A 25,793-nucleotide genomic window follows, 5' to 3' on the forward strand; every position below is an offset into this window, starting at 1 on the left:
ATGGATCATTAATTCAAATAATTATCTAAAGGTTTGTTTTTAAACCAATAGACAATATGTTCCAAAATTTAACTTTTAGACATATGTTCCAAAATTTAACTTTTAGACATATGCCATTTATTTGGCATTTATTTTTTGCTGGGTTTTTTTCATTCATGCATAATGAAAATTTGTATGTGTTTTATTTTTGCAGCATGCCCTTAACTCAAACTAATTAACAATAGTTCTCTTCTCTTTTCCTCTCCTCATACCACTCCCATGACCACCTTGAATGTACATAAGAGTCTACAAGCAAGGAAACTGTAGGACAGATTGTAATTATGTAGCACCTTTGGTGAAATGGTTTCAAATACCTAAGAGGGGAAAATAAAGCCAAAGATATTAAGGATGACCAGAAGCTTGATCATAATCATCTTTTCTCTAGGATGTTTGTTTAAGGAATGTGAATTCTGGTGATGATGCGAGGATTTGCAATATATCTTTAATGCCCCCTGAATTGAGGAGATCTTTAGAGAAATAAAGACTAGACCATGAGAATCAAACACTAAGTGCTCGAGTAACTCAGCAGTCAGACTATGGAGGGAATGGATAGGCGATGTTTTGGAACGTCGTCTGACAATTCCCACCAGAGATGCTGCCTGACCTGTTGAGTTACTCCAGCACTTTGTGTGTTACTCAAGATTGCATCATCTGCAGTTCTTTGTTTCTAAAGATTAGAGTTTCTTCCCTGAAGAATATTAGTGAGCCAGGAGAATTTTTAGGGCAAATTTCAGGTTTTTTTTATTCTAGATTTATTTAAATACTTAAGCTTGAATTCTTCAGCTGCCTTTTTGGGATTCAAACTCCATGGTGGTGTGAAATATGAAGGTGAATGTAGGTCCAGTTTAAGGAAGTCATCTCGTATTGGTTTAAGGATGCAGAAGCCTAACTGAAAGAAGAAAGGGGAGATGCATGAGGCAGAAGTAAAAGGAACCGTGAATTTAGGGAGATGTGTTGGTGCCCTCGGAGAAAGCTCGCAGCTGAGGTAGCTCAGTCAATGCTCTTTTTATTTGAGGTAAAGAAGATTTAAGATTCATTGCAGAGCAACAACAGGGCTGTTGACACAGTATGGGATTGTTAATCCTCTCATTCTTCTGAATTGTCTCTGAGTTTCCCTAAATACATTTGCCCGTAGCCTAGAAGAACATTGGGGGGCTTTAAATTTTCCGACAATGTAGCATCTGTCTTCTCCCACCCTTCACTGCCACTCTCACTTCAGTATTCTCGAGCAGTTGGAGAAAGTACAGTCTTTTTCCACCATCCCCACAGCGCCCTCCATAATGCGTTTCTTCCACTTAGGTGTGAGGTGAAATGTGTCTGCCTAGTTTCCATCAAAATGGGTTAGATAGAATAAGAAGGGGGAAGGAGGGAGAGGGCATTATACTTAGTGCTGTGAGGCTAGTGTGAACATTGACACATGAGGAACAAGAATGGATGGAGGAGAGAGTTTTAGGAGGAGAGAGTATTCTGTCACTCATGTGCTAGAATGATATTTAGCATTGAGAAAGGCAGCCTGTGGTGAGACCTGCAGCATTTCCTTTTGAATTTCATTTTGCCATGTATCATTTATTGAAAATAAAGAAAAGCACAAAATTAGTTAAACCTGAGATCCCAAAATTCAAAGCTTTTTGTACCCACTTTAAAAACAAGAGGATAACCAGGGAGAAGGTAGGACCGCTCATGAATAAATGATGGAATTTGTGCTTGGAGTCTGGGGATATAGGTGAGATACTAAACAAGTAAATTGCATCTGTTTTCACCAAGGAAAAGAACATGAAGGACATTGAGATCAGGGTGGAGAAACTAATAGACAATGGCATTTTAAGATTAGGAAGGAGGAGGTGCAGTGGCTGCAGAAGTGCATTAAGGTGGATAAATCCCCAGGACCTGATAGGATCTATACCAGGTTATTGAGAGAGACAAGTGAGGAGATTGAGGAAGCCTTGACGAAGATCTTTGTGTCTTCCCTAGTCACAAGTGAGGTACCTGGGGGGGGGGGGGGGGTTGTTAATGTTATTCCTTTTTAAAGAAGGGAAATAGTGAGAATTAAGGTAATTATAGACTGGTGAGCCTTAACATCAGTGGTAAGGAAACTATTGAGTCAAGAAAATAGGATTTACTCCCATTTGGAAGAGGATGGGTTAATTAGGGACAGTCAGTGTGGCTTTGTACATGGCAGGTCGCTTCTTACTAACTTGATTGAGTTTTTTGAGGAGGTGACAAAGTGATTGTTGAGGGTGGGGCGATGGATGTTGTCTACATGGATTTTAGTAGAGCATTTAATAAAGTCTCCCAAGGTAGGCTAATGCAGAACATTAAGATCCATGGGATTAACTGTGACTTGGTTGTATGAAGGGTTGTGGTGGAAGGACAATACTCGCACTGGTGGTCTGTGACCAGTGGAGTTGTGCAATGATGTGTGCTGAGACCTCTTTGTGATATATTAGATACACACACACACACGCAGAGGGACAGGCACGCAGAGACTCACATGCAGAGAGATGCAGAGGCGCACACGCACAGACCGACACACACACACACACTACCCCCCCCCCCCCCCCCCCCCCCCCCCCCCCCCGGGTTGGCAAGGTATACTGCAGTATATAGATCAGCAACAGAAAGAGGTGGAGAAATGCCAGATGGAATTTAATCCAAGCATGAGGTGGTGCACTTTGGGTGGTCAAATGTAAGGGAAAATATACAATGAATGGCAGGACCCTAAACAGCTTTGAAAGTGCCAATGCAAGTAGATAGAGTGGCAAGTAAAGAAGGCATATGCTATGCTTGCTTTCAGAGTCAGGGCATTCAATATATGAGCCAGGACGAAATGATGCAGCTTTATAGGACTGGTTAGGATGCATTTGGAGCATTGGGTACAGTTGTGTTCACCCCATTACAGGAAGGATGTGGAGGCTGTATAACCAGAATGATGCCTGGATTAGTGGATATTAGCTACAGGAAGTGGTTGCACAGACGGGTTTTTTTTCTCTGGAACGCCGTAGGTTGCGGGGAGACCTGATAGAAGTATATGAAATTATGAGGGGCATAGGTAAATAAGCAGTCTGAACCTTTTTCCCATGATGGAAAAGTCAATACAAAAGGGCGTAGATTTAAGGTGAGAGGGTCAAAATGTAAAGGCGATGTGCAGGCTAAGTCTTTTACTCGAGGGGGATGGTGAGTGCTTGGAACGCAATGCTGGGGGTGGTAATTGAGGCCCCGATAGTGGCATTTAAGAGGCTTTTGGATAAACATGTGGATCTTCAGGTAATTGTGGGGTATAGATTATATGCAGATAGATAAGAGATGGTCTTAGCAACATGTTCGACACAGACATTGTGGACTGAAGGGGTTCTTGTGCTGCACAATAATGAAACACAATCGTGGTTTACTTTCTAATGATTGATTTGCTTGATGATTCTCATGTTCAAAAGAACATTTTCATAGTATTTTACAATGACCATAAACATATTAGAAATCAAAACAATTATCAGTTAGGAACATTTCCAAAATTAAGGGATTGCCATGAGATCTGGGTGTATAGCGCCCTCTGCTGGCTGCTACAAAAAACCTGTTTGCTGTCATGAAAATATGGCCTAAAATTTTTAAGGATAAGGTTTGATTAAATGTGTCTAGCTGCTGCACTTTCAGCATTTACTTTTATATTTTCCCATCCAGTTCCCAGAAGACATTAAAACCCTCTGCAGAAATGTAGTTCCACACGCTCTGTTACACTTTTGTTTCTTGGTCTCAAATGTCCATGATTTGTGTAGTGAAAATCTGCTCAAGTGTAAAATTAAAATCTGCTCTGACCGTGGCCAATATGAGCATAACGACTTTTATTATTTTTTAAAATCCAGATTAGACTATTGCTACAAATCTAATGGTCATAAACGCACTAATGACCAGAAACTGATTCCAGGTCTCGGTATATACCTACTCCACCCAGCATTGCAGTGCCCCAGTGACTTATTGAACCCCAGTGACAGCTCCTTAGATTGCTCTGACCATACAAAAAATAGGAGCATATAAATTGAGAGAAGGAGTGGGCCCATTGGTCCTTCAAACTTGCTCTGCCATTTAATATCACGGCTAAGCTGCTTTAACCTCTAGTCCACATTCCCATACACCTGTGGTAATCATTCCCTCTCTTCCTTTTCAACCCATTCTGCATGACTGCTGTAAAAATATTCAAAAACTCTGCTTTTTCCTTTGAGGGGAAAGAGTTCCAAAAACTCACCATAACTCTTTGAGATAAGATGTATCGCCTCATCTCCATTTTAAATAAATGAGCCTTATTTTTAATCAGAGACTTTTAGGTTTAGACTCTCCCACAAGAAAAAAAAATATTTCCACAATTACTGTGGGTGAAGGACTCTGCATCACCCCATCTATTTGCTTCATTATCTTGATCTGTTTTTGTAAGTTTGACTCTTATTTGACAAAATAAGGGCGAGCTGCTCCTCTTAAAGATCACCCCACCATCTCCTGCGCATCGAGGAATAAAGTCCTAGCCTGACGAACCTCTCCCTATAGCTGAGGCCCACAAGTCCTGGCAACATCCTCGTAAATCTTTTCTGAACTCTTTCCAGCTTAACAACATTCTTCCTAGAGCAGGGTGACCAAAACTGAGCACATTACTTGAAATGTGGCCTCACTGGCATCTTGTAACATAACATCCCAACTTCTATTACTCCAGAGTAACTCTAGTTACTCCAGCATTTTGTGTCTACCTACGATTTAAACCAGCATCTGCAGTTCTTTCCTACATATCCCAACTTCTATACTCATTACCCTGACTGATGAAGCCCAATGTATTAAAAACCTTTTTGATCACCCTGTCTACCTGTGAAGTTACTTTCAGGGTACTATGTACCTGTGCTCTTAGATCCCTCTGCTCTACAACACTCCCCAGCGCCCCGCCATTCACTTTGAAAGTCCTGCCTGGGTTTGACTTCCCAAAATGCAACACTGTGCACTTATCTGCATTAAACTCCATTAACCATTCCTCAGCCCACTTGCCCAACTGATCCTGCTATCTACGATACCCACTACTTTAGTGTCATCTGCAAACTAACTAATTATGCCTTCTACATTCTCATCCAAATCATTGATATAACCCACAAAACAGCAATGGGTGCAGCACTGATTCCTGAAGCACACCACTAGTCACAGCCCCCAGTCTGAAAAATATCCTGCTACCATCATCCACTCCCTTCCCTGAAGCCATTTTTCTATTCAGTCGACGAGCTCTCCCTATATGCCATGCGAACTAACCTTCCAGAGCAGCCTACCATGTGGAATCTTCTCAAAAGCCTTGCAGAAGTCCACACAGAAACGTCTACGTCTTTGCCCTCATCAACTTTGAGTTTTTTTGAATAAGTAACCAATCAGATTTGCAAGTTACGATCTCACACGTACAAAACCATGCTGACTATCCCTAATCATCTCCCGTGCTGGCTTGAAGGGTCGAATTGCCTGCACCTATTATCTATTGTCTATTGTGTATCCAAATGCATATATATCTTATTCCTCAGAAACCTCTCCAGTAGGTTGCCTACCACTTATATTAGGCTCACCGATCTATGGTTTCCAGCCCTTCTTAAATAGAGGTCTAACATTCGTCACCCTCCAGTCTTCCAGTACCTCACCTGTGTCTAATGATGATTCATATATCACAACGTACTTTCCAACCTACCATTCCCTCCATTCGATATGATACGATTCCATAAAACTTTATTCATCCCCAGAGGGAAATTGGTCTGCTGACAGTCACAACACACAACAAGGTACACGAAAACTTGAAATTAAAAGTAAAAACAAAAAGATAAAGACAAGCGACTGTTGGCTGGCTGTCGTGTGCACAGTGCCTTCACCGGAACAAATGAACAAACAAACAAACGCAGACTTATCTCCTGGGCAGAGGATTGTAAACTAGAGCGCCCCCACACCGGGTCCCCCTTTGTTCTCCCACCGTCCCTCATGACGGTCCCCCCACGCCGGGTCCACATTGTTCTTCACGGCGGCCCTCTCACCCATTCAAGTCCCTTTCATAAATTGCATGAAGTCGAGGGCGTAGCACCAATCCCTGTGGAACACCATTGATTGCATCTTTGCCAGTCAGAAAAATACACATTAATGCCTACACTTAGTTTCCAACTAACTATCTTGTGTTCAGTTCATGCCATTTTATTATCTACTAAGTAACCATGATCTTTAAGGGACAATATTTGAAATTAAAAGCTGAAAACTTACAATGGTATTTTATGGAAATATGTTTTTTTTTAAATATATTCATTGAGGGGAAATGTGCTTCGCAGTCTGAACCAGCATTTAGTTGCCCATTTTTAGTTGCCCTTGAGAAGGTGCTTGTGAGTTGGCTTATCGAACTGACATAGTGCTCAAGTTATGGGTATACCCACAATGCTGTTAGGGGGAGAATTAATCGAAGGTTATGAGTTTGGAATGTCATCAAAATAAATTATATCTCTCAGAGCTCTGCAATATATTATCTGTAGGCTTCAAATGGGTGATTGATAATTGCTGTATTTTCTGACATAATGCCAACCGACAAAAGACTTGATTTTTGTACTTGCTGGTAGATTCATTTGTAGGTAACAATTTTCACCTGGTGTAAACTTTACCCTCCACAGAGCAGCTCTTGCATCTGCCCACCAAGGTCAACCTCTGCCGGATAAACTAAGTGTCCTTGAAAGCACGCCACAAGTTAGAGGAATGCATACAATTATCAGGTAATTTTAGAACTGCTCTAAAGGATTAAAAGTACTATATATGAATGCGCGAAGTGTAAGAAGTAAAGTTGCTGAGCTTGAGGCTTAGTTAGAGATTAGTGGGTATGACATTGTGGGGATTACAGAGACGTGGCTGCAGAAGGGTCAGAACCGGGAACTGGATATTCAGGGTTATACGTCCTATAGAAAAGACAGGCAGGTGGGCAGAGGAGGTGGGGTAGCTCTGTTGGTGAGGGATGGAATTCAGTCCCTTGCGAGGGGTGATATTGGGACTGACGATGTAGAGTTACTGTGGATAGAGTTGAGGAATTGTAACGGTAAGAAGACACTAATGGGAGTTATCTACAGACCCCCAAACAGTAGCTTGGAGATAGGGTATAAGTTACAGCAGGAGTTAAAATTGACATGTAACAAAGGTAATGCCACTGAAGTTATGGGAGATTTCAATATGCAGGTAGACTGGGAAAATCAGGTTGGTTCTGGACCCCAAGAAAGGGAGTTTGTAGAGTGCCTCGGAGATGGATTCTTAGAGCAGCTGTTACTAGAGTCTACCAGAGAGAAGGCAATTCTGGATTTAGTGTTGTCCAATGAACCGGATTTAATAAGGGAACTCAAGGTAAAGGAACCGCTTGGAGGTAGTGACCATAATATGATTAGTTTTAATCTGCAATTTGAGAAGGAGAAGGTTAAACCAGGAATGTCAGTGTTGCAGTTGAACAAAGGGGACTATGAAGGCATGAGATATAAGCTGGCCAAGGTCGAATGAACGAATAGGCTGATAAATCCCCAGGGCCTGATGGTCTGCATCCCAGGGTACTCAAGGAGGTGGCTCAAGAAATCGTGGGTGCATTGCTGATCATTTTCCAATGTTCAATAGATTCAGGATCAGTACTGGTCAGTCCTATTAGTATATTAAAGTGCTTTTGTTTTAGCGCTTCCTTAAGAATAGGTGCCAACATTTCACCCATCAGATATGTCAGGCTAACTTTCGTGTTGTTCCTTTTATTCTTTCTCCCTGCACTCATAATACTGAGGTTGCATTTGCTAACTTTCCATTAATGGCAGTTTGGGTTTCAAAGCTGTGGAATTTTGGTTAACTACCAGTGCCGCTGTTTTTTAAAACCTTCTGATGCAGTCATTAAGTTCTCGGGATTTATTGCTTTATAGTTGCATTAATTCTCCTGTACAATTTTTAAACTAAAGTTAATTTCTTTCATATTCTCATTCTCCTGTTACATAGAAATAAAGACACAAGTCGAGATGAGTTCATCTTCTATTCAAAAAGATTAATGAGGTTGCTGATTGAGCATGCCCTTTCCTTTCTGCCGCTCAAGGTAGGTTTATTGAGTCTGCTTATCAGTGATAAAATAGCGAGTCTGATGTCCTATTTTACTTGATATGTAGTGCAATTTAATTTGTCAATGCTGCAAGTAAAGTTTAATCGTTCTTGGAAGAGTCCAAACCATAGACTTTCATGAAGAAAATGAACATTATGGGGTGATTTGATGGATATTTTTTAAAAAAAGAGATAGGAAAACCAACTGGGAGCATTGGGTTGTAGAAATTGTTTTGGTAAGAATCTTTGTTCTTTTCAAAACAGATTGATGACCCAAAACTGAATTTTATTAAAATGCGATCCACAACTCCATTTCAACTAAATTTGGCATGGCCCTCTGACAGTTGCGCAGAGGCACTACTCTTATGGTGTGAGTCTTAGAGTACGGGAACAAGCCTTAACAAGTGAAAAATGAAGAGCCCATTCCTACCAAGCCATGCCTATGGAGACTGGCAAGGTGATGTCACCTGGAATCTTCAAGGATGGTCATAGTGTTGCCTCTAATCACAGGTTGTTCTTCCCCCTTTTTGATACTGTTTTGGTAGTCATGTTTGACATGACGGCAAGTGCATATTGCCATTTGAAAAAACATCGGCCTCTCTGCTTGGTTTCTACTGGAAATGACTACTCTAGGAAATACTGGCAAAATGTGAGAATGGGCACCTATTGAGTGAATTTAGAAGTAATTTAATTTAGTCTAGAGATACAGCATGGAAACAGGCCCTTCTGCCCACCAAGTCCGCACCGACCTGCGATCCCAGTGCTTGAAGTTGATGTGTTGGATGCAGGAGAAATGGGCAGGAGTAAAGACCTGAGCGACTTTGACAAGGGCCAAATTGTTATGGCCAGACGACTGGATCAGAACATCTCTGAAATGACAAGGCTTGTGGGGTGCTCCCGGTCAGTAGTGGTGAGTACTTACCGACAGTGGTCCGAGGAGGGACAAACCATAAACCGGTGACAGAGTGTTGGGCGCCCAAAGTTCATCGATGCGCGAGGGCAACGAAGGCTATCCTGTCTGGTCTGAACTGACAGAACGTCTACTGTGGTACAAGTCACAAATTTTAATGGTGGTTATGGGAGGAATGTGTCACAATACACAGTGCATCGCACTCTGCTGCGTATGGGGCTGCACACGGAGGACCAACAGCATATTAGGCAGGTGGTCATATTGTTTTGGCTCATCAAGTCATAATGTTTTGGCTGATTGGTGTATATAGAAACAGAGCAGGAAATGGAATGTCGAGCTTCTGTTTGTGAAGGACAAATAGCCAGGTGGATATATTGGATAGAACAGCTTGGTTTTGTGCTGTAATATCACATGTAATAATATTTACTGTCAAAGTAACTGTTCTTTAAAGAAATACTAATTTCCTTCTGTGACAATTCACAGCCTGTTACAGTGGAAACACCTCAAGGAGAGCAATATGAAGGAAAACGATTTGATGGAAAAAGGGTGAGTACCTTGCCTTTGTGTGTGAAAGCTTCAGAAATTACTGTTTGATAATGTTTGTTTGAAATTACTGGATTAAAATTTCATGGCAGAACAAAAATATATTAACTATACTCTGGCAAATCTCCAATAGATAAATTTGAATTATAGCACATAAACCTAAAAAATACCAAAAGTTTAGTATTTATCACAAAATGCTGGAGTAACTCAGCAGATCAGGCAGCATCTCTGGAGAGAAGGAATGGGTGACGTTTCGGGTCGAGACCCTTCTTAGTTTAGCATTTGGATTACAGGCCGTCCATGGATTATTAACACCAGATTTATGGACATCCCTATTTATGAATGAGCTCCCCAAAATATTAACATTTAAAGTCCAATATATACGTACATATGCTCATTTCTGCGAGCGGCAGGGCTAGTTTACCCCCTCTTTCCATTTTTAGTATCGTTCATCCTTTATCAGTCTTGTTTGCTTTTGGTGCCATTCATTACAATACTGTGGAGGCTTGAGTACTGTATTGAGTGATTTCCGACATGGACAAAATCAACTTATGGACATTTATGAAAACGGGACACGTTCATTACCCAGAATTGGTCTGGATATTAAATGTCCATGAGATATAATGTTGTTTTAGTTGAGAAATTCTACGAATCATGACATTTCAATGTTTTTCTAAATCTACATTTGAAGAGTAAAAAGTGATCAGTAATTCATTTGACAAATGGAATTTCATCTTGTTTAATTGCCGACTTACAAGATTGCAAAGAAAATGAAAGGAACCAATCCAGACATTGTGCGCTACGAGCAAGGCTCAAATAGCAGACCATGGGTTTTAAATTTAAACTCTGGGATTAATCTATGATTGTAGCACAAAGTTAAAAGGATTTTGTTTTATCCAAAGAGTAGTCATTATGAAATCAAGTAATTAAAAGCATGAGTATAAATGGGTAATTACATACATTTCTGAAGAGAGGTCTAATAACATTCACAAAAAGGAAATTAATAACTTTCGAAATCCATTTTTCACAAATCACAGCCAATTTACAGTGCTGAGATCTGATACTGTTGCTATTTTAAAGAAGCGTATACAAATTAGTGATAATAATCAAATCCCTGTCCTCCCCTTGCTGTACATCACTGCACTGGGAAACTGGCATGAATTCAGCAGTGAATCACCCATGGCGGTGCAGAAAGCTGGTGTGGGCGGGCACCCGGCACTGAGATTTGAGACTTGTGGGTGCAGTCCAGCAGAACCGCTTTATGTGTTGACAGACCACCCGGATCCTACGCTTCCTCATCACCTCAGCTTAGCAGTTTCCCCTGACTCTTCATTTGATTGCAGCCTTCCTGAGCCCAGAGATCTTTTTATGGTAACACGTTCTTGGGTTGTTAAAGCAAACAAAGAGAGGGAGAGATCTGACACGAGGTGATTAGAGATGCAATGAAATCCAGCTGGTCTGTCAAGACATGGGGCAAGCCCTGCCAATGCAGAACAATAGCTGGACTCATCCTGGCTGAGTATAGCTTCAAGTGCAATATCGCACTACTGAACTGCAACACTGTTTGCCCCAGCCTACCTGAAATGAGCCCTCAAAGGCAGCCTTGCCACCCTCAGCAGAGGTGTTTCTTTGCTGCAATAGCATCAACAGAGGGTAGGGATTTGCAACCGGTTCCCAGCACTATAGGATGCAGCCAAAGCAGACGATGGATCTTTGCCTGTGAATGTTCCGGCTTGAGGACCAGGAGCCCTATAACCAATCAGTGCCTCGTATGTTCACTAACTGGGATCCAATCTACTCAAACCTTTTTCAAAACTTTAAGATAATATAAAGTCAGTAATCCACTTGCCTTCACTTGCAGTTTTGTTTGGAACTGACTTTTTATAGCAGCCTTTTCTGTCATAAAACTGGGAGATCAAATGTGAACTGCATCCGGGTCTTCTGCTTGGTACATCTGTGCTCCATGGCTGGGTCAGTGGTAAGATGTCTGACTTTCAGTTCATTTCTGACTTCCATGTTTCAATACCTGGCTTGTTAGTCAGAGACAAACAGAATAATAAGTAGGAAGTATCCCACAGTGTTGTACGAAACAGCGGGAGAGGAACGAGACCAATTTGGCCCACGGACTGCAACAAATTTCATTTGAAGTTTAAAGTTCAGAGAATTGTTTATCCTTAACAAAATCGAACACCCAGTTGCAAATATCTTCTGTATACATTACTTTTATTTTACTATTAGCCATGACTGGATGTGATCATTGTTAACAGACTGCTGAAGAGGACTCTTGTTGTTGATGTGAATAATGTGTAATTAGAGATTTAATTGGAGAGTTCTTAATGTCTTGAAACGTCACCCATTCCTTCTCTCCTGAGATGCTGCCTGACCTGCTGAGTTACTCCAGCATTTTGTGAAATTTTACTAACATTCATCATTGAAGAGAAAGTGGGGAAAAAATAAGAGAAAGGACTTGGAACAGTCATTCATTATCATAACTATGAACTATTCCTTATCCCTTAGATAACAGGTGTCTCCATTCTCCGTGCTGGTGAAACCATGGAACAGGCTCTAACAGCAGTGTGCAAGGATATCAGATTAGGGAAGATTCTTATTCAGACTAATCATGACACGGGAGAGCCTGAGGTACCAGCTGTTCCTCAATTCTAGAAGATTTGTCCTAGTGAATCTTTTAACAATTGCCATGGTGTGAATATTTTCTCTATAATATAGTTTACATTGTTGGCTGCATCTGAAATAAGCTTGGTTAAACTATTAAAAGATTTAATCATTTAACTATATATTAATTAATATGTAGCTTCTTGTGGGTCTGCTAGTAAGTAATCCTTTTCAATATAAACATCAGCATAGCAATATACCTTTCTCTAAGACTAATTGCTTCGTGACTCTTCAGTAATCATCAAGTGATGAAACTGTAATCCCAACAAGATGAAAGTTGTCTCTTAATGGATGTACATTGATCAGTTTCTTTCTTTCCTGTAGCTACATTATCTTCGATTACCTAAGGATATCAGTGAAGATTATGTCATTTTGATGGACAGTACAGTGTCAACAGGTGCTGCTGCTATGATGGCAGTTCGAGTCCTTCTGGTGAGCACTCAGTTAATTGGTTAAAGGTGTAGATTGCTGCTGGAATCAGTGTTGATTTAAATTGCAACATCTGCTAATGTTTAAGGGTAATGTACCTTGTTATAAGAGAAAGGGAGCTTTAAAGTTTTTGTGTTTTAATGTTTTGGCTTGTTTTCCTAAGGACAGTTATACATTTTTAGTTTCTTAATTGTTTGAAATATTTGTGGAGAAAGATTGGTATAAAAATACCAAAAGATCTCATCAGTCGTAATGTTTCATTACCTTGGTAAATCGGTTAAAACAGATTTTGCCTCATGGCTTGGAAGTATTGAATGCGGATGGCAGATTTATGTGATTTATGGAGTGCTCTTTGTTTTTGAAATGGGGCATATTGTTTGACATTGAAGGGGGTGTCAAAGGCAAGCAAATCTACTAAATTTGCTTCGAACTCAATCCTCGAATTAAGCTTGTTAAATGAATAAATTATTTGTTTTCGGCGAATAAAATTATTTGATAGCTGGACCAAGTGGACCCTTTGGGCCAAACCTCCTGCATTGGTGTAGCCCCTTCCCCACTCCCCCCTCCTCACTACCCCTACCCCTCCCACTCCACCCCCCTTATCCTCCCTCCCTCCCCTCCTCCCCTCTCCCCCTTCCCCCCATCCTCCCCCTCCCTCCATCCATTCCCTCCCTCCCTCCCCCCTCCCTCCCTCCCTCCCTCCCCCCCCCTCCCTCCCTCCCCCCTCCTCCCTCCCCCCTCCTCCCTCCCCCCCTCCTCCCTCCCCCCCCTCCTCCCTCCCCCCCCTCCTCCCTCCCCCCCCTCCTCCCTCCCCCCCTCCTCCCTCCCCCCCTCCTCCCTCCCCCCCTCCTCCCTCCCCCCCTCCTCCCTCCCTCCTCCCTCCCCCCCTCCTCCCTCCCCCCCTCCTCCCTCCCCCCCTCCTCCCTCCCCCTCCTCCCTCCCCCCCTCCTCCCTCCCCCCCTCCTCCCTCCCCCCCTCCCTCCCCCCCTCCTCCCTCCCCCCCTCCTCCCTCCCCCCCTCCCCCCTCCCCCCCCTCCCTCCCCCCCCCCCTCCCTCCCCCCCTCCTTCCTCCCTCCCTCCCCCCCTCCCTCCCTCCCCCCTCCCTCCCTCCCCCCTCCCTCCCTCCCCCCCTCACTCCCTCCCTCCCCTCCCTCCCTCCCTCCCCCCTCCCTCCCTCCCACCCCCCCTCTCTCCCTCCTCCCTCCCCCTCCCTCCCTCCCTCTTGCCACATATACTGAGATACAGTGAAAAGATTGCAGAAATCTTTGTTTAGTCAATTTGTTCATAGCTTAACACTAATATTGGTGTAGCTGATGAAAGTCATACTGCATTAAATTATTCTGACTTATTCTAGGATCATGATGTGCAGGAAGATAAAATATTTCTACTGTCGTTATTGATGGCTGAAATGGGAGTGCATTCGGTGGCTTATGCCTTTCCCAGGGTTAACATCATTACCACGGCGGTAGACAAGAAAGTAAATGATGAGTTCCACATTATTCCTGGAATAGGTGAGATTGCATGCCAATTTAAATGTAACCAAATGGCATACTTTTTGCTCCCTTCTATTAAATGGATTGAAAGGTTATTTTAAAAGTAAAGTTAAAAATGGCATTTAACAAAATAACACATGGGTTTACATTTATTATTGCCACATATACTGAGATACAGTGAAAAATATTGTTTTGCATGCTATCCAAACAGATCAGATATCCCATACATATATATATATAATCAGTTCAAACTCAAGTACAACTTTTGGAACAAATGGGAAGATACAGAATTCAGAATACAAGTCTGTAGAGCATCGGTTTGATAGACAAAGTCCATTCTCCTCAGTGGGGTAGATCTGAATTGAACAGTAGCCTAGCTTATGGAAGAATCGTTCAGATGCTTGAATGGAGGGGAAAAAGCTGTTCCTGAGTCTGGTGGCACGCACTTTCATGCTTTTGTACCTTGTGCCAGACAGGATTGACCGGGGTGGGACAAGCCTTTATGTTGGTTGCTTCTCCAAGGCCACTTGAAGTGTAGGTGAAGTCAATGGTGGGAAGTATGGTCCACGTGATGGACTGGGCTACATCTACAACTCTTCAATTTCTTGTGGTCGTGGGCGGAGATGTTCCAAAACCAAGCTATGATGCAACCCGACAGTATGCTTTTTCTGGTGCATCTGTGGAAGTTTGTAAGAGTCATTGGAGACATGCCAAGTCTCCTGAGGAAGTGAAAGCATTGGTGTGCCTTCGTGGCTGTTGCATCAGTGTGGTCGATCCAAGACAGGTTGTTGGTAATATTAACGCCAAGGAACCTGAAGTTCTCAACTATTTTCCCCATCCGCATCCACTCCGCTATGCTTCCTGAAGTCAATAACTCGTTCCTTCATCTTGCCGCCGTCAGACCCTCTAATCCTGGCATCCTCGTAAATTTTCTCTGTACCCTTTCCAGCTTGACAACATCTTTCCTATAACATGGTGCCCAGAACTGAACACAATAAACAGAATACTGCCTCACCAACGTCTTGGACAACTGCAACATGACTTCCCAACTTCTATACTCGATACTCTGACTGACGAAGACCAATGTGCCAAAAGCCTTTTTGACCAGCCTATCTACCTACCAGTGTTGTAGGTAGAGCAGAGGGATCTAGGAGTGCAACCATGCACCTCCAATCCTAGATCCCTCTGCTCTACAACGCTCCCCAGACCCCTACCATTCACTGTGTAGGTCCTGCCCATATTAGACTTACCAAAATGCAACACCTCACACTTCTCTGTATTAAATTCCATCAATCATTCCTCAGCCCACCTGGCCAATCGATCCAAATCCTGCTGCAATTTTTCACAATCATCTTGACTATCTGCTAAACCATCCACTTTTGTATCATCTGCAAATTTGCAAATCTTGCCATGTATGTTTCATCAAAATCATTGATATAGATGACAAACCATAACAGGTCCAGCACCGAACCCTGAGGCACACCACTAGTCACTTCATCACGGACAGATTAAACTCCATCTGCCATTTCTCCAGCCATTTCTGAAGCTGATCTATATCCTGCTATGTACTTTGATAACCTTCCTCACTGTCTGCAACACCGCAAACGTTGGTGTCATCTGTAAACTTGCCATCTGTAAACCCATCCAATATCACAATTAACAGAGATCACAGCACAGATTCCTGCGGAGCTGCAATGGTCACAGATGTACAGCCCGAATATCACCCATCACAACCCTCTGTCTTCTGCGAGGAAGCCAATTCCAAATCCAAATGACCAAATCTATTTGAATCCCATGCGTCTAAATGGATCCCATTGCATCTCATCAGTAGGTGAGGTATTTTAGGAAACAATTAAATAAATACAGAATTTGTCCCTCTTTTCATTTTGAAAAAATATTTCTACTTTTTTCAAAATTCCACTTTCTTCCAGAGGATATCACTGCAAGATGGACAGGGTGGTCAAAAAGGCATATGGGTTACTGGCCTTCATTAGCCGGGGCATCGAATATAAAAGTAGGGGGGTAATGATGGAATTGTACAGAACACTGGTGAGGCCGCAGCTGGAGTATTGTGTACAGTTCTGGTCACCACATTATAGAAAGGATGTGATAGCTTTGGAGAGGGTGCAGAGGAGATTCACCAGGATGCTGCCAGGGATGAAGGGCCTCGGCTATGAGGAGAGACTGAGCAGACTGGGGTTGTTTTCCCTGGAGCAGAGAAGGCTGAGAGGGGACATGATCGAGGTGTACAAGATCATGAGGGGCATAGATAAGGTAGATGGCGGGGAACTTCTTCCACTGGTGGAAGGTTCAACAACGAGGGGACATAGATACAGGGTAAGGGGAGGGAGGTTTCGGGGGGATATGAGAAATAACTTTTTCACCCAGAGGGTGGTTGGAGTCTGGAACTCACTGCCTGGGGTGGTGGTGGAGGCGGGAACACTCACAAAGTCTAAGAGGCATTTGGATGGGCACTTGAAATGCTACAACATTCAGGGCTACGGTCCAAATGCGGGAAAATGGGATTAAAATTAGACTGTGTTTGGTAACGGGCGGCGCGGACACGATGGGCCGAAGGGCCTCTCTGTGCTGTAGGACTCTATGACTCTATGGTTATGCCACTTCCCACCCCAAAAGGACAGAGCCAAAGATTTCCATGTCAATCACCTTTGAAACAATGGAAGTAACATCATCAGCATGCAAGAGGGTTAGTGTCCCCAGTACTACCAGTGAACACAGTAAACACTGTGTTCAGCCCATGGGGCACAGTGGCGGTTTCAGCAGCTCGTTAAATGATGCTAACCATGCACATTGTGGTGACCACTCACTGGTAAATGGTAGGCAGATGTCGGGTCAAGTGCTTTTTTTTCTGCTTGATTTTAAGCATATCTGTTTGTAGCTTTTAATTTTTAGCTGCTGCAGTAAATGTAGAAAACATGCATTTGCTTGTAATTGGTTAATGCAATTTTATTGTGAAGTACACAGTGAAGGAAAGATTTTAAATGTTCTGTTCATGTAAAAGTAAAAAATGTTGAGTCCAAATTAATGAAATAATGAGAGGAAGAAAATGGCCAGAATAATGAGAGAAAAATCACCACAGGAGATTATATTTAAAGAGAAATCTTAACAGAAATTCATTATTCATAACATAAATTGATACTCAACATTTCCAATTTAAAAGATCTCATGAGCAATCTGTGTGGAGCATAGAAGAATAATTGTTACCCTGGAGGCATGTGACGAAATAGAATACAGATATAAAAGATAGCACTGTATATGCAAGAACTCCCACCAGTACTTTTAAGTCAAGAAAATGTTTGACATTTATTTTGAGATTCCTATTCAGTAGATCTGAACATTGTTATTTATAGTCTGTTTTATCTATAGTGATCAATCATGTGAAATTTCATCAAAAGAACAAGGATGTTAAGCCAGTAGCTTCTTCCTAGTCTGCTTTTGTAATTTTGTGCTTGCAAGTTGTTGGATTGAGTTTATCATAATGTCTCCCAATGAAAAGTTTGAACTGAACATATAAATACTCAGGCAAAAAAACAAACTGCTCGAGGAAGTCAACCAATCAGGCAACATCTGTGGAAGGAAATGGACAGACGATGTTTTGGATTGGGATCTGTTTGTCTATCGCTCAACAGATGGTGCCCATCATCTGCTGAGTTCCTCCAGCAGTTGGTTCATTTTGCTCAAGTTTCCAGCATTTGCTGTCTCTTGTTTTCATATTAAAACAAGAATGTGATCATTCTGATTGCGGTGTGTCATTATTAGCTGGTCAGGAAATGTTTAACGATGGTATTTGCTTCAAATATATATATATGCAGAACTAATTCGATTAAGCAAGAAGTTAGGGTGGGTATCATTTATTGGAAATTGATGTTGTTACATTTGATAACTTGAATCTATACTCTTGATAGGAATAAAGGCGTAGATTATTTTCTAAATGGGGAGTGAATCCAGAAATCTGAGGTGCAAAGGGACTTGGGAGTGCTGGTGTAGGATTCCCAAAAAGTTAAATTTGCAAGTCGAACCGGTAGTAAGAAAGACAAACGCAATGCTAGCATTTATTTCAAGAGGGCTAGAATACAAAAACAAGGATGTAATGCTGAGACTATAAGGCGCTGGTCAGGCTACGTTTGGGGTATAATGAGCAATCTTGGGCACCATATCTGAGGAAGAATGTGCTGGCTCTGGAGAGGGTCCAGAGGAGGATTACAAGAATGATCCCAGGAATGAGTGGGTTAACATATGATGAGCATTTGACGGCACTGGGACTGTACTCGCTGAAGTTTAGAAGGAAGAGGGTGGACCTCATTGAAACTTACTGAATAGTGAAAGACTTGGATAGAGTGGATGTGGAGAGGATGTTTCCACTAGTGGGAGAGTCTAGGACTAGAGGTCATAGCCGCAGAATTAAAGGACGTTCCTTTAGGAATGAGATGAGGAAGAACTTCTTTAGTCAGAGGGTGGTGAATCTGTGGAAGGCTGTGGGAGCCAAGTCAATGGATATTTTTAAGGCAGAGATAGATTCTTGATTAGTACGGGTGTCAGGGGTTATGGAGAGAATGGGGTAGGAGGGAGAGATAGATCAGCCATAATTAAATAGCGGAGTAGGCTTGATGGGCTGAATGGGCTAATTCTGCTCCTATCACATGATCTTATGATCGATGGCCAGCAGTTAAAATATTATAATTTATGAAATCCACAGAAATGAAATTTATTATACCAAATCTACTTGAAATGCAATACCTGAAATAGTTATGGGTATGTAAAGAGATAATAAAGTAATGACCTGACAATTTAATAACAGAACTCTATTTCTCTCCAGTTTTAGGCAATTCAAAATCATTTTCATTTTATCAGGTAAAATGCACAGTGGTCACTTCTAGATCAGTTTAATAAAACTCCAAAAATTCACTTGGGTCTTTTTTTGGATATTAATTACCTTGCAGCCCCTGATATATTTTCCCTGCCAGTAGTGCACATGATGACATCAGTCCCTAATCAACATTTCTCTGGAGCATTGTAGGTGAACTAAGACCACATTGATCCACCATTGATCATCATCGTGACTCAACCCATCCTGTTCTTTGTAATGTAGCGTGAATTGAGAAGCCTGTTGGGTAGGTCTTTCATTTACCGTACATCCTTTTGATTGTCTCTACCTTCCCAATCTTGATTATATCCAAAATTTCCAGAACTACAAACCAATAATCTGCCGATGGAGTGCTCACATTTCATTCCTTCCCACTCTACCTAGTATACTTCTTACCTCATTATCAGCTGTACCTTCAATCATTGCTTGCCGTGATGCCATCCTGCCATCATGAATCAATGAACAAGGGCTCCGTTGCTAGGATTTATTCTTATAAACGTAATCAACACTAGAATAGCAACAGGCAACAATTCACATGCCCCCGCCTAAATTTTGTACAATCTCTATATATGTACAATCTCTTTATATGTAGGTATAAAAATGATTGTTGCATTATTTACTGTGAAAAGGTGGCAGAGTAGAGAATAATCTGCAATATATATTGTGAATGAACTAAAATGTGCAACATAAATGTTTGAATGATATTAATGAATGTTAATACTGATAATTTTATAATGAAAATTAATCCAAAATATATTAATTTCAGGTAACTTTGGGGATCGATACTTTGGCACAGATGCACCATCTCATTGGTATGAGAGTGATGAGGGCATGGACTACTGATGTGTCATCTGAGTACCCGAGGGACCATGAAAAGACTGCAACTGCTGTATAAAGAATATTTTAATTACATTCAAGAACTAGTTGAATTGTCCTTTTGTGAATTCAAATTGTCATTTCAAATTTAAATGCTTTGGTTTAACTTAAATTAATCATGCTCTAAAACGAACTATTTTAAGGTTAAGATATTTACACCCAGAGTTTGCATTTGGTGTTCATTATAAAATCATCCTTGCTGGTTATCAATGCCAAATGGAAAAGTTCAAATAAATAACTTGATTAAGTAAATTATCTGAAAATTTAATCTTGAACATTTTAAAAAATGAGACTGAAAACATCTAATGGCAAACAAAATATTCAGGAACTGTTGTAAATTGTAATTCACAAGTGATATATATCCATTGTATTTATTCCAGTTTAAATTTTAACCTACAAATTCCTGTTTGTATAAAACTTCTTGTCATTTGTATTTAGTCTAGATATATAAATTTCACTTTGGATTGACTTCAGCAGATGTAATGGCAAGCAAATGTCCCCATTTTAAACTATGATACCAACAATACCTTATGTGATTTTACATTGTAAAAACAGTAACAAAAGGGGCTCACTATCATTTTAAAAGACCCTGTATGAAATTGGAAATGAATCATTTATTTACTCGTGGGAATTTTTATTAATGACCTAAATCATGTCTTAAGCTGTTTCTTGGTGGTTACACTTATAATAGAACAAACATTTCAGCACATAGTTACTGTTTAATTAAATATTTTTGATCTTGTATATTATACGGCCTGCTATTATGAATAGAGGCTCTGAGGAGTTGACTAAAACCGTTGCGTAAAATTTACACCAGTTCGCTGTCAAAGACTAAACACAATAAATGAGTCAGTTTATTCTCATTTGATTTTAGAGGTCCAACACAGATTTTTCAGGCAACTGATGGTCCGGCACTTCCTTTAATCCGAGAGCGCACTTGAAAACCCCCCTCTCCCCACCTCAGAAGTCCCCCAATCGGCAGATTGAATTTTCTCCCTGTGGCTGGGGCTCTAGAACTCTGGCCCGGCCAGAGCCAGCGGATCCATTTACATAGCCTACCACCGAGGCCGACTTTGCAGTCAGATATCTCTTCCCCTCCCCCGCAGCCTTGGCAGCCCATTCCAGTACCATTCGACTCCTCTCGGAGGCCGTGACATCTGTTGGTCTGGCAAAGGGGATAGTCTTACAAGGCTCTGGAACCATGGGTGCCAGAAAATCAGTGATGGACCTGTATTAAGATGCGTGTTCATTTCAACAGGGAAATATTCTGTTGGTAACACATAGCTTGGGACAGGATAGATCATGTAGGATTGTTTCAGTGGCCAAAGCTTCTAACTTATCCCCATGTTCTGATACTGATAAAGAAAAATGTCATGTTCATTTATAAACTGCAGATGCTGAAAGTATGAAGGAAAATTGCTGGAAATACTCAGCATCTGTGAAAAGAGAAACTGAGTTAATGTTTTAGAGATCTTTCATGTCTTTAAGATATGCCAAAGAACTTTTCTGCCAGTAAAATATTCCTGAAGTGGTATTCTGTATCCAGTGTATGCGTCACCACTGCTGTTAAATTTGCAAGATTAGACCTGGAATCAATTTTTAACTAGTTCAATTTGTTCAAAGAAATTTAGTTTTATTCCTTTCAAAATACTTGTGATTTCGTCAAGACTTAACTTTACTTGAAAACAAGTGGGACCTAAAGTATTGTGCACTCTGTATTATTGCTTAGCTGGAAGTCTGTATTATCAGTTTTATCTAAATGGTATCTGATATTAACCGTTTTACAGTTTAGATTTGAAGTTATTTTTTAAATACAAGAATGCTGTTAATATATTAAAAATATGCCTTCACCCAAAAGGCATCAGTGGTTAATATTAAACTTTATTGGGGTAGGGGAGGGTGTAAGGTGGATCACATGATAAAATTACTAACTGAATGTGTGGAAACCATTAAGGTTTTTTTTATGTCTTGAGATTCCTTAAATATGGAAATGTTCACATATCAAAAGTTATGTGTACATGATATGCATAAACGTTTGACAACCTATTCTATTTTAACTACATTTTCTTTAATATAAAATTCATAGTATCGGTGCAGTGCATCAAATGATTGATTAATATAATGCATTCCTATTTCAGTTGGGTAACTTGCACATCATAGATGGATGAGCATGCAGCATAAGATCTAGATGAAAATCTAAATGAAGTCATGATATGTTGCTTAACTATACCATTGTCTGTACCATAATGTACTCTTAAAATTTGATTGAAGAATTCATAACAGTGTATTTCTATACAACATAGATCACAAAGATTTAATCTTTGGTGTTCATTGAATAATTTTGAGGTAGCACCTTTTTTTCTGAAATGCCTGCACTTGAACTCCATGGAACAGAAGTGCACTCCAAAGAACTATGACTTTTGAACCAACTCATTTTATAATTTTCTGAAATAATACAATTTGACCAAAAAGTAAATGTTATTTTGCACATTCTGTCATATAACTGCTGGTTCAGTCAGGTAAGTCAAGAGTGCAAGGGAAAAATATACAATGAATGGCAAGATACTTAACTGCACTCCCTGAAAGTGGCAACACCGGTAGATAGAGTGGTAAAAAAAGGCATATGGTATGCTTGTCTTCATTGGTTGAGGCATTGAGTAAATCCGAACGCAGCTTTATTGGTTGGGTTGCATTTGGAATATAGCGTGCTTTTCTGGTCCCCCATTACTGGAGGGATGTGGAGGCTTTGGAAAGGATACAGAGGATTTACCAGAATAATGCCTGGATTAGAGGGGATTACCTACAAGGAGAGATTGGACAAACTTGGATTGTTTTCTCTGGAACTCTGGACAATGACGGAAGACCTGATAGAAGTACATAAAATTATGAAAGGCATAGATAGGATAGACAGCCAGAACCCTTTTCCCCAGGATGCAAATATCAAATACTAGAGGATACAGGTACACCACTGATTTTCTGGCAACTGATTGGTCCATCACCTCCTTTAATCCGGACAAATTTATGAGAGTGCACTTGAAATTTCCCCCGGAAGTCCCCTCGTAAATGTGGATCAAGGCCGGGTTAGGTCACTAATTTCGACCTGGGTTCAAACTTCTGCGGCTCGCGTTTCTGCCCTTCGGGTGCTGTCAGTCTGCTGGGAAAACGGCGCCTTGGCCCCTCAGGCGCCCGCTGATCCGCCCTCATCGGGACTTCCAAGAGCAGCTCGTTAACTGGAGCCTGGGCTGCCCGTGTAAGGAATGCAAGTTTCACTGTAAATTTAATTTGCATTTGATACTTATTTTATCCAAGTCTCTAGCAGTCCATGATGCATTAGAGACACAGTAGAAGTAGAATTAGTGGGTCGGAGGTGTATTGTTGAATTTTACGTGACCTCTGTTGGTCCGGCAAAACAGACAAGTCTCTGGAACCAAGGGTGCTGGAAAATCGGTGGAATACCTGCATAACCTTAAGCTGAGAGACAAAGTTTGAAGATGTGTGAGGCAATTCCTTTAGAGGAAGTTGGGTGCCTGGACTGCACTGCCAGGTATGGTGGTGGGGGCAGATACAACAGTGGCAATTGAGGTTTTTGGATAGGCTCATGAATATGCAGGGGATATATGGATTATGTGCAGGTAGATAGGAATTGAATTTGGCTTTATGTTAGGTACAGACATTATGAGCCAAAGCATTCTGTGCTTTTCTGTACTGTTCTAATGTTTGTCTTTTTAAATAAATAATCTTCCCATCTTGCAATTGTTGCAGCATCACTTGATTCCCCCCCCCCTTGTAATCTAGGTTTCATTTATACTGTGTTATGTAAGAAAAGCTACCAATGTTGTAAATGTTTTTGATATTGAGCTGCTTTCTGAGTTATACAAATTCCAGTGGAATAAGTTCAACATTGTGTTTTTGTACCACACTATGACCACATACTTGACAAATTGGTTTGTTCAGTTAGCCCCAAGTCTGTCTCTCTTTCATTTCCCATGCATAAAATTAATGAAGCATCATAAAGGTTTATCAACAATAATTCAAAAATCTCAGTGTTGAACTGACATTTGATAATTGTTGAAACTGCAGTTGATAATGGCTAGCGACATCGTTGGAGCAGAATTAATTTTTAATTGAATTTTACATTAAGCTCTAATTCTCTGGCACTAATTTCCTTTTACCAACTTTTACATGTACCTTTAAGCGCTTTTCCATTTTTAAGGAGTCAATGTTATTTTTCCAGATTTACCAATTTATTTTTCTTATTGACAAGTCTTTTGATCTCATTTGATGTTGTTTTGCAGAATTGTCTGTGAAATTGATAACTGTGATTTAGCATAGTAAGTTTTATTAAATCTTGGAGTATATTTTCATCTTATTAGTGCTTGCAATTGTCCTTCAAGTACATGGCAATGTGAGCTGGTGTCAATGGTATTATACTGTTGTGGAATTTGACAGGATATGTAGAGGGAAGTGCAGTGAGTAACTAAAGTTCTTTCACTTTGCCCTGCTTTGTTGCATTATTTATTTCCAGACCACCTGTAATAGCCCAACACATTTGATTTTATATCTTGACAATGTACTGAAACCTTAATGTTCTTGCATTTGTTTGTCTAATATCTAATATGATATTTAAATTGTCCGCTGCTCCTGCCACACCTTTCCTCCCCACCAAATAAGCCTCAGCCCTTAATATGTGGCACATCAAGGATGGAGTCCTGGGAAATTGTGGGGTTTTGTTTTTGTGTATTGCTACATAAGTTTACAAATAAATATTATAACCTGCCTTTTTGATTAGGTAAGTTCAGTAATATTTGATTTTTGATATATACAAAATATATCAAATACAAATAATTGTCCTGTGTGTATTCAGTAATATCAAACTCTTCTCAACTTATTTGAGAACTTGCTGATTATGTTCAGAACGTGAAACTTGTATGATGACTGTAACAAAACTTTGGGATAATGTGGCTGGCTGCATGTTAGAAATTATATGTACTTTAAATAAAGCAAACACATTCTCAGGTGATGGAGCTCAATTTGGAAATAATAGTGTTTATTTGTGGCAAGAGAACTCAAAGTGAAACCCAGTTATTTCTCCACCCCCTCCCTTTCCTCCCTCCAACGTTGTTATGGATGGAGCTGTCTCCCATGTCGTCTCTGTGTCCTGCAGTTAAGATCTCGATCACTCCCCCCCCCCCAAGATGGAACAAGGATAAAGATCCACTGATAAATGTGAGGTTATCCACTTTGGCCGCAAGAACAGGAAAGCAGAGTATTACCTGAATGGTGACCGATTGGGAGAAGGGGAGATGCAACGTGACCTGGGTGTCATGGTGCACCAGTCATTGAAAGCAAGCGTGCAGGTGCAGCAGGCAGTGAAGAAAGCGAATGGTATGTTGGCATTCATAGCAAGAGGATTTGAGTTTGGGAGCAGGGAGGTTCTGCTGCAGTTGTACAGGGCCTTGGTGAGACCGCACCTGGAGTATTGTGTGCAGTTTTGGTCTCCTAACCTGAGGAAAGACGTTCTTGCCTTAGAGGGAGTACAGAGAAGGTTCACCAGATTGATCCCTGGGATGGCGGGACTTTCATATGAGGAAAGACTGGATAGACTGGGCTTGTACTCGCTGGAATTTAGAAGACTGAGGGGGGATCTTGTAGAAACATAAAATTCTCAAGGGGTTGGAGAGGCTAGATGTGGGAAGATTGTTCCCGATGTTGGGGGAGTCCAGAACCAGGGGTCACAGCTTAAGGATAAGGGGGAAGTCTTTTAGGACCGAGATGAGAAAACATTTCTTCACACAGAGAGTGGTGAGTCTGTGGAATTCTCTGCCACAGAAGGTAGTTGAGGCCAGTTCATTGGCTATAT

General features: G+C 41.1%; 1 protein-coding gene across 3 annotated transcripts in view; it reads left to right on the forward strand.

The window, feature by feature from the left end:
* Positions 1-24,954, forward strand: part of LOC144593596 (uridine-cytidine kinase-like 1) — a 55,463-nt gene extending 30,509 nt beyond the window's left edge. For all 3 annotated transcript variants that reach the window (XM_078399414.1, XM_078399412.1, XM_078399415.1), the window contains exons 9-15: positions 6,690-6,788; positions 8,029-8,122; positions 9,518-9,580; positions 12,095-12,217; positions 12,575-12,682; positions 14,034-14,190; positions 19,824-24,954. In XM_078399414.1, coding sequence (XP_078255540.1) covers positions 6,690-6,788; positions 8,029-8,122; positions 9,518-9,580; positions 12,095-12,217; positions 12,575-12,682; positions 14,034-14,190; positions 19,824-19,900 — 721 coding nt within the window. In that variant the 3' untranslated portion in view covers positions 19,901-24,954. The remainder of the gene's footprint in view (positions 1-6,689; positions 6,789-8,028; positions 8,123-9,517; positions 9,581-12,094; positions 12,218-12,574; positions 12,683-14,033; positions 14,191-19,823) is intronic.
* Positions 24,955-25,793: the final 839 nt, after the last annotated feature.

The sequence above is a fragment of the Rhinoraja longicauda genome, chromosome 5, assembly GCF_053455715.1.
Source record: "Rhinoraja longicauda isolate Sanriku21f chromosome 5, sRhiLon1.1, whole genome shotgun sequence".
NCBI lineage: Eukaryota > Metazoa > Chordata > Chondrichthyes > Rajiformes > Arhynchobatidae > Rhinoraja > Rhinoraja longicauda.